At 46.4% G+C, this 9,093-nt stretch overlaps 1 protein-coding gene across 1 annotated transcript in view; it reads left to right on the forward strand.

Moving 5' to 3' along the window:
• The window catches only part of taf2 (TAF2 RNA polymerase II, TATA box binding protein (TBP)-associated factor), a gene marked incomplete at its 5' end in the record, with an annotated part of 177,652 nt that extends 171,852 nt beyond the window's left edge, over window positions 1-5,800 (forward strand). Inside the window, 3 exon segments of the mRNA XM_037676473.1 lie at window positions 3,771-3,935; window positions 4,134-4,236; window positions 5,180-5,800. Coding sequence (XP_037532401.1) covers window positions 3,771-3,935; window positions 4,134-4,236; window positions 5,180-5,478 — 567 coding nt within the window.
• Window positions 5,801-9,093: the final 3,293 nt, after the last annotated feature.

The following is a 9,093-nucleotide window of genomic DNA, read 5'->3' on the forward strand; positions in this document are numbered from 1 at the left end:
CTACTTACTACTTGTACTACTATTCCTACTTCGTGGTTTTTCACTTATCCCTGGTGGGCTTCAAGGTACGGATCCCCCACGATAAACGAGGAACTACTGTCCCTCGTTTATCATGGGGGGTCCATACCTTGAAGCCCCCCAGCGATAAGTGAAACACTGCAAAGTAGGGATACAGTAATCCAAGTCTCAAGTTCAGTTCCATCCATCCATCTATCCATTTTCTTCCGCTTATCCGGGGTCGGGTCGCGGAGGCAGCAGCCTAAGTAGGGAGTCCCAGACTTCACTCTCCCCAGCCATTTGGTCCAGCTCCTCTGGGGGAATCCCGAGGCGTTCCCAGGTCAGCCGAGAAACATAGTCCCTCCAGCGTGTCCTGGGTCTTCCTCTGGGCCTCCTCCCGGTGGGACGTGTCCGGAACACCTCACCAGGGAGGCGTCCAGGAGGCATTCTAAACAGATGCCCAAGCCACCTCAAAAGGCTCCTCTCGACGTGGTGAAGCAGCAGCTCTACTCTGAGTTTCTCCCGGATGATTGAGCTTCTCACCCTATCTCTAAGGGAGAGCCTAGACACTCTGCGGAGAAAACTAATTTCGGCCACTTGTATCTGAGATCTCGTTCTTTCGGTCACAACCCAAAGCTCATGACCATAGATGATGGTGGGAGCATAGATTGATCGGTAAATTGAGAGCTTTGCCTTTTGACTCAGCTCTCTCTTCACCACGACAGACCTGTACAGCGCCCGCTTCACTGCAGATGCTGCACCTATCCGCCTATCGATCTCACGTTCCATTTTTCCCTTATTCGTGAACAAGACCCCAAGATACTTGAACTCCTCCACTTGGGGCAGGACCTCATCCCTGACCCGGAGAGGGCACTCTACCCTTTTCCGGCTCAAGACCATGACCTCGGATTTGAAGGAACTGATCTTCATCCCGGCCGCGTCGCACTTGGCTGCAAACCACTCCAGCGAAAGCTGTAGATCACGATCTGATGAAGCCAATAGGACCACATCATCTGCAAAAAGCAGAGACGCAACCCTAAGGCCACCAAAATGGATCCCCTCAACACCTTAGCTGCACCTAGAAATTCTGTCCATAAAAGTTATGAACAGAATCGGTGACAAAGGGCAGCCTTGGCGGAGTCCAACTCACACCGGGAGCAAGCCCGACTTACTGCCGGCAATGCGGACCAGGCAATGTGGACCAGGCTCTGACACCGGTCATACAGGGACCTAACAGCCCGTATCAAAGGGCCCGGTACCCCATACTCCCAGAGTACCCCCCAAAGGGTTCCCCGAGGGACGCGGTCGAACGCCTTCTCCAAGTCCACAAAGCACATGTAGACCGGTTGGGCAAACTCCCACTCACCCTCCAGGACCCTGCTGAGAGTGTAGAGCTGGTCCAGTGTTCCACGACCAGGACGAAAACCGCACTGCTCCTCCTGAATCCGAGGTTCGACAGACCCTCCTCTCCAGAACCCCCGAATAGACCTTATCGGGGAGGCTTAAGAGCGTGATCCCCCTGTAGTTGGAACACTCTCTAAGGTCCCCCTTTTTGAATAGGGGGACCACAACCCCGGTCTGCCAATCCAGAGGAAGTTCCCCTGATGTCCACGCAATATTGCAGAGTCGCGTAAGCCAACACAACCCTACAACATTCACAGCGTTAAGGAACTCTAAGCAAATCTCATCCACCCCTGGGGCCCTGCCACCAAGGAGCTTTTTAACCACCTTGGTGATCTCAGCACCAGAGATTGGAGGGCCCGACCCAGAGTCCCCAGGCTCCGCTTCCTCAGTGGAAGACATGCCAGTGGGATCGAGGAGGTCTTCAAAGTATTCTGCCCACCTACCCACGACATCCCGACTTGAGGTCAGCAGCGCACCACTCCCACTATAAACAGTGTTTGTGGCGTACCGCTTTCCTCCCTGAGACACCGGATGGTGGACCAGAATCGCCTTGAAGCCGTGCGGAAGTCATTCTACATGGCCTCTCCAAACTCCTCCCATGCCCGAGTTTTTGCCTCAGCGACCACCCGAGCCGCTTGTCGCTTGGACTGCCGGTACCCATCAGCTGCTTCCGGGGTCCCACAGGTCAAAAAAGCCCAATAGGACTCCTTCTTCAGCCTGACAGCATCCCTCACTGATGGTGTCCACCACCGGGTTCGAGGGTTGCCGCCGCAACAGGCACCGATAACCTTGCGGCCGCAGCTCCTGTAAGCCGCCTCGACAATAGAGGCACGGAACATGGCCCACTCTGACTCGATGTCCCCCACCTCCCCCGGAACATGTTTGAAGTTCTCCCTGAGGTGGGAGTTAAAACTCTGTCTCACAGGAGACTCTGCCAGACGTTCCCAGCTAACCCTCACAACACGTTTGGGTCTGCCAGGTCTGACCAGCATCCTCCCCCACCATTGGAGCCAACTCACCACCAGGTAGTGATCAGTGGACCGCTCCGCCCCCCTCTTCAACCGAGTGTCCAAGACATGTGACCGCAGATCAGATGAGACGATGACAAAGTCGATCATCGAACTGCAGCCTAGGGTGCCCTGGTGCCAAGAGCACATATGGACACCCTTATGCTTGAACATGGTGTTTGTTATTGACAATCCATGACGAGCACAGAAGTCCAACAACAGAACACCACACGGGTTCAGATCAGGGGTCCATTCCTCCCAACCACACCCCTCCAGGTCTCACTATCATTGCCCACGTGAGCATTGAAGTCCCCCAGCAGAACAAGGGAGTCCCCAGGAGGTGCACTTTCCAGTACCCCCTCCAAGGACTCTAAAAAGTGTGGATAATCTGAACTGCCGTTTGGTGCATAAGCACAAACGACAGTCAGAACTCGTCTCCCCACACGTAGGCGGAGGGAGGCCACCCTCTCATTCACCGGGGTGAACCCCAACACACAGGCACCAAGATGGGGTGCTATAAGTATGCCCACTCCTGCCTGGCGCCTCTCACCAGTGGCAACTCCAGAGTGGAAGAGTGTCCAGCCCCTCTCAAGGAAACTGGTTCCAGAGCCAGAGCCATGCGTAGAGGTTAGTTTGACTATTTCTAGCCGGAACCTCTCAACCTCACACACCAGCTCAGGCTCCTTCCCCACCAGTGAGGTGACATTCCACGTCCCAATAGCCAGCTTCTGTAGCCGAGGATCAGACCTCCAGGGTCCCCACCCTCGGCCACCACCCATCCCACATTGCACCCGACCCCTTTGGCCCCTCCCACAGGTGGTGAGCCCATGGGAAGCGGGACCCACGTCTCCTCTTCGGGCTGTGCCGAGCTCCATGGGTAAAAGCCCGGCCACCAGGCGCTCGTCTGCATGCCCCACCTCCAGGCCTGGCTCCAGAGTGGGGCCCCGGTGACCCACGTCCGGGTGAGGGAACATCAAGTCCATTTATTTTACTCATCATAGGGGTCTTTGGGCTGCACTTTGTCTGGTCCCTCACCAAGTTCAGTTCAAGTTCTGTAAACTTTGTCATGACATTTGCCAGGCTGTAATCACACTCATCACCTGTTAGTCCCAATCTCCTTCCTTAAATAAACAATTTAAATTTAAATACTGTAACGTTTTAAATAAACAATTCCATGACGATCATGCAGCTCATCCGTCAATCAGCCATTGTGTGTCATGTCCATCTTACTTTTAAAAACTGTGATAGAGTGAGTCCGCAAAAAACGAGCCGCAAAGTAGCGAGGGACTACTGTATATAATTTTGAATTTTTATTCAAACTATAAGACATGCTGCTCATATTGATGTGTGTCTCTCTCCCAGATGGACGACGAGCCAGACCCTGTTTCTCTGGGGGTGTGTGGAGTGGGCCAGCCTCCTCAGGGCCTGAAGAGGAAGGCTGAGACCCCTATGGGGTCTCCTCCGGAGCCAGGACAGGTTCTGCAGCAACAGGACGATGATGGAAGAGCGGGTCGCTACAAGATCAGGGTTAGATGCCGCTGTGACTTTCCTGTCTCACACTTTTGTCCCTGAGTTCTGGCCTCCAGCCAATAACTCCTGGATAGCATTTTAATAACATCTGCAACATCCTGTCAGGAAACATCTGTAACCCACACAAACACATTGCCAGTATTAAAATGTAATTTAGAAATGATTCATGATGTCATCTTGTGTGTGTTGTTGTAGTTCAACACCATGGAGGAAGAAGATATTGATATGGAGACTGTTCATGACAGTCAGGCATTCATTCACCATCAGCTCAACCTGTTAGAGAGACCCTCTACTCCAGGTACGCCAAGTGTTTAATGTCAAATCTAAATCTTTGATTAGAGACTTCCTTCACACTGGTATGTCATTTTTATAGACATGTTTTATAAGTTTGAACAATTATAAAAATCCAGCCCTCATTTGGACAACCATTAATGAGTTTAGCATGGACAGACTCCTGCCTGTTCTCCATACTGCATGCTCTATCACTGATATGACTGATGAGCTACTTTTTAGAACTGTTTGACAGATCATTGCTTCAGAAATCCACAGACTCAACCTTAAACACTGGGCTGAGTTCACCAAGTTCACCCTGCTAATGCTTAAAGCTACAGGTTTACTTGTGGTTCCTAGAGTTTCCAAAAGCAGAATGGGAGTAAGATCTTTCAGTTATCAGGTGGCGCCAACTTTCAGTTTCTGTCCTTGATGCTGACACATTGTCCAGTTTTAAGACTGGGCTCAAGACTTTCCTTTTTTGATAAATCCTATAGTTAGGATTGGCTTGTTATGCTGTCTTAAGCTTAGACTACTAGAGGACAAATTGACCCCATTTCTTAAAATGAATAGTTACAAATTCATACATATGAATAATTTTCATTTTATACTATTTCTATTATAACATGTGACTCTTGACCTGCCATTGTGTATCTGTTCTTACCAAACCCAGCCGGTCAAAACAGATGGCCACTTGTCCTGAGCCTGGTTCTGCTGAAGGTTTCTTCCTCATGAGGGAGCCCACCCCAACTAAAAAAGCATTGTTAGGAAACAACTTGGTACCAACTATGTGCCACTTTAAAAAGTAAAATAAAATGTAGTAAAACAGCTGCAACAAATGAATTATTTCTTTGAATTAGCTTGTTTTTATCTAGACCTCTAATATTCCAAACTCTCTGCCAGTCACTGATCCTGCTGTCAGTCAGTGCTTGTGTTTAATTTTCACATTTTTCTCCCAACGTCCTCTTCAGGTAAGGAGCCTCCGCTGGTGGAACAGACCTTGCTGTCCATACCCAGCACACCTGTGCCCTCCTTCTCTAAGGAGACCGCTTCCTCGTCTTCCAAGCATGGAGGCGACCACAGCCATCATCACCACCATCACCACCACGAGCACAAGAAGAAGAAGAAAAAGCACAAGCACAAACACAAGCATAAGCACAAGCATGAGAGCAAAGACAAGGAGAAGGACAGAGACAAAGACAGAGACAACCTCCATGCTTACAGCCCGGCCAGCGGCAGGTCTCTGCGCTCGCCTTCGCTGTCCGACTGAACATCTGGATGGGGTTCAGCTCCAGCTTCTGCTGACCCAGATACAAATCTTTCTGACGTCCAGTGCAGAGTGGCGACATGCCGGTTTCTACGTTTGATGCAGCAGCTTTGGTTTTATTCTTTGGTTTTTATCTGACTCATTTGGACTTCTAATAGTTTACTTGTAATCCTTGTAATCCCAGAGACATCTTGGTGTCCTCCCACAATGCATCTCTACACTTTACTGCCAACATGCAGCGTACCGTTTGTGAGGTCGGATGACCTCTGATGTCTGAAATTTTTGCTAACGTCCATTTTCTTACAAACTGACAGGAACATACAACTCAAGGAACTCCAGTGTGTGCTTCAATGCGTAGTTCCCAATCTGTCTTCATTGATTTAAAACCCATTTGTGTTTTCACATATTGAACCAGTTTGAATCCAGATCTACAACAGTTGTTACTGATTTTGAGGTCTGCTGGGCTTTTTATGAAGGTGGGAGTCAGCAGAACTCATGTTAGCATGTAGCTTATTAGCTACCGTGGTTTAATAAAATAAAAGCCACAGCCCTGATTCCTCAGTGCATTTCACAATCAGTTTATATTTGGGTGGCTCTAAATCCAGGTGTGAACGGTCACTGTGCACTGCAAGCATTCCGTTTAGTCTCGAGCCTCGATGTAGGAGCTCCTCCTTAACAAGCAGCATCGTTGCTACCTGACGGCTCGAGGTCAAAACGAGAATAATGAAAGCCCACCAGCTGCTTCAAGAGAGCTCAGCAGTCCTTGACAATATTCTGAAGAGAATACATTTTGTATTTTTTTTAAATTTGACTAAAGATTTTATTGAAGTGTTTCTGTCAGAGTCCTTTTCAATAAAGCCACCAGGTGTGTTGGTATTTGTCAAAGCAAGTAGATGACAGGGCAGAGTGTTCGTGGTGTGAGTGGGTTTTTGTTCTGAATGTTGACAAGCTGGGTGGACTTGTGTGATCACTGGCAGCTAGACTGTGCTGTCAGTCAGAGCATCTGTCCTTAGGCATTGCAACAATTAAATGTTATGGGGATGTGTCTCGCTCATATTTAAAATCATTTGTATGGACCCACCCACATTTACTATGAAACATTAGTTCACTCAGCGTGGTTTCTATTTCTTTGTGAACTAATCCATTCCAATTGATTAATAGGAGAATACTAAACCACTAAAAGTCCACTCCAGGATTTCCTGGTTACCTACAACAACTCACCACATAACATGCAGTGTGCCCTCTTGCCTTGGCAGGACGTTCATTTATTAGGGGTGGGTGGGTGTGGGGGGGACACCTCTGTGTTGTGCTCTAGGTTGGCACCACGTTGGCGTCAGCAGTTGTTGAACGGGGGGGTTAGGATGCATGAGAGAAGAGGAGCGACTGTTCACACAAGGGGAGCTGTTGATCAGACTACTTGTTGCTCTCTGAAATAGTTGTTGAATCAAGTGTTTACAAATGTGGGTAAACATATATGTTTAACAACCCATTAAAATACATCAGAGTAAAGGAAATGACGTCTATTCAAAATTTTCTAGGGGAGGACCCCCAGAACCCCCCCCCCACACACACACACACATTACACTTCTGACACCAATGCATCTGAGCAGCTTTATTAACAGGTTTATTAAAACAGCTGCCAACCCCCCCATGAGTTATTAATTCAAAATGGCTTCATGTATTATAAATCTTCAGTCTGTCCTGACAGAGTTCTGTGGTTAGGCTCATCAAAACAACATCGAAACTTAAACTAATAAATTATTTTATAATTTAAATTTAGAAAACACTTTGCTGAAAATTGGATGCACAGTATGAGGTAAAAATATATATATATTTTACACTTTCAAAAGCAACAATGGTAAATAGACTGTACTTGTGTAGCGCCTTTCTATCTTATCAAGATACTCAAAGCACTTTACACTATAATCTGTGCCTCATTTACCCATTCATACAGCTCTACTAGATCGCTACAAAGCTAATTGAACAAATCATTCTAAAGAGACTAATCAGAGCTTTAGATCACATTCATACACTGATGGGACACACATCAGAGGCAACGAGGGGTTCAGTGTCTTGCCCAGGGACACTTCGGCATGTGACTGCTGTTGGATTTGAAACCCCAACTCTCACATTGGAGGACGACTGCTCTAACCACTCAGCCACAGCCGCCCTAAACAACAGAAATGTATAATCTTATTTACTCACTTTAAAGTTAAATCAATAAAGTGATTAAAAACTATCCTGATGCATGCTCAAAACTATTTCTGTGTAGATGTTTACCCAGTTGTTGTTTTTTTTTTTTTACTTTAAACAAGTTTTCTATAGATTTATAGCAGATATTTGTGTTTCTGTGAACTGCAGCCTGAATGAAAGGATAAATTCTTTTTTTATATATGTTTGTGATCTTAAAATTTTAATTAGACACTTTTTGTTTTCATGTTTTATCATCAGACATCAAACGTGTCTAGAGGTGTGTGCATGTCGTCGTCAATAAATATAGAATAAATATAAAACTGCTGTCAAAGCTCGAGGTGATGGAATTGCTGACCCTTGGTCACAATGTCCCTTTTTAAAACAGATTTGGGAAAAGAAGAGCTCTTCTTTTTAAGCAGATATTTCATAAAGTTACTTTTTATATTGAGCTTTTTTTAAATCGAGGGTGAGAAATTATCATAAAATATTTTTCAAAACAGTTTATTTTTTTCACGCATTTCCAGACTTTTGAAGACTTGAAGGATGAAAGGGAGAAATTCAAAGTTCCTTGACTGTAACTATCAACAGCATCGATCTCAACCTCAACGTAAAAAAATTCATGCACCTTCAACCTTCTCAAACCAACACACAGCAGCATAAACTAAATAACAATCTAAATGCATACATTTGTCTTCAGACCCCTTTACTCTGATCATCCTCCATCCAGTGCAGCTAGTCGCCACAGGAAACAGTCGGCCTCAGACTTCTTACATCAAACAGCACCATGAAGACCAAGGAACACACCCGGCTGATCAGGGATAAAGTTGCTGTGGATGTGTGTCCCATTGGTCTATGAATGTGATAAAGCTCTGATTAGTCTCTTTAGAATGGTTTGTTCAATTAGCTTTGTCTAGATCTAGTAGAGTGCTGTATGAATAAATGAGGCACAGATTGTGTTGTAAAGAGCTCATCAGATGTTATATAAGTACAGTCCATTTACATGGAATGTTTTTAAACATTGTTCAAATATAATGCAGTGAAGGCTGCACAGAAGACAGTTGAAGTCAGCCTCCCCACCATAACAGACATCTACCTCCAGATGCAAGAAGAGGGCCACCTGCATCACGAAGGACCCCTCTCACTCAGCACACACACTTTTTGCCCCGCTCCCCTCAGAAAGGAGGTTAAGGAGCATTAAGTGTAGAACCACTAGACTGAGGAACAGCTTCTACCCTGAGACTGTTAGACTCATGAATCTCTAACCAGAAAAATCAGTTAATGCTTTAACTGATTTGTGACTTATCTGTGCTGCTGATTTCTTGCCTTTAAGCTGCTGTCTTCATACTACAGACTCATGTTCAGGCTGCTGTTTAATATTATACAGGTCCTTCTCAAAAAATTAGCATATTGTGATAAAGGTCATTA

The sequence above is a fragment of the Nematolebias whitei genome, chromosome 5 (assembly GCF_014905685.2).
Source record: "Nematolebias whitei isolate Nwh7 chromosome 5, NemWhi1, whole genome shotgun sequence".
NCBI classification, from domain to species: domain Eukaryota; kingdom Metazoa; phylum Chordata; class Actinopteri; order Cyprinodontiformes; family Rivulidae; genus Nematolebias; species Nematolebias whitei.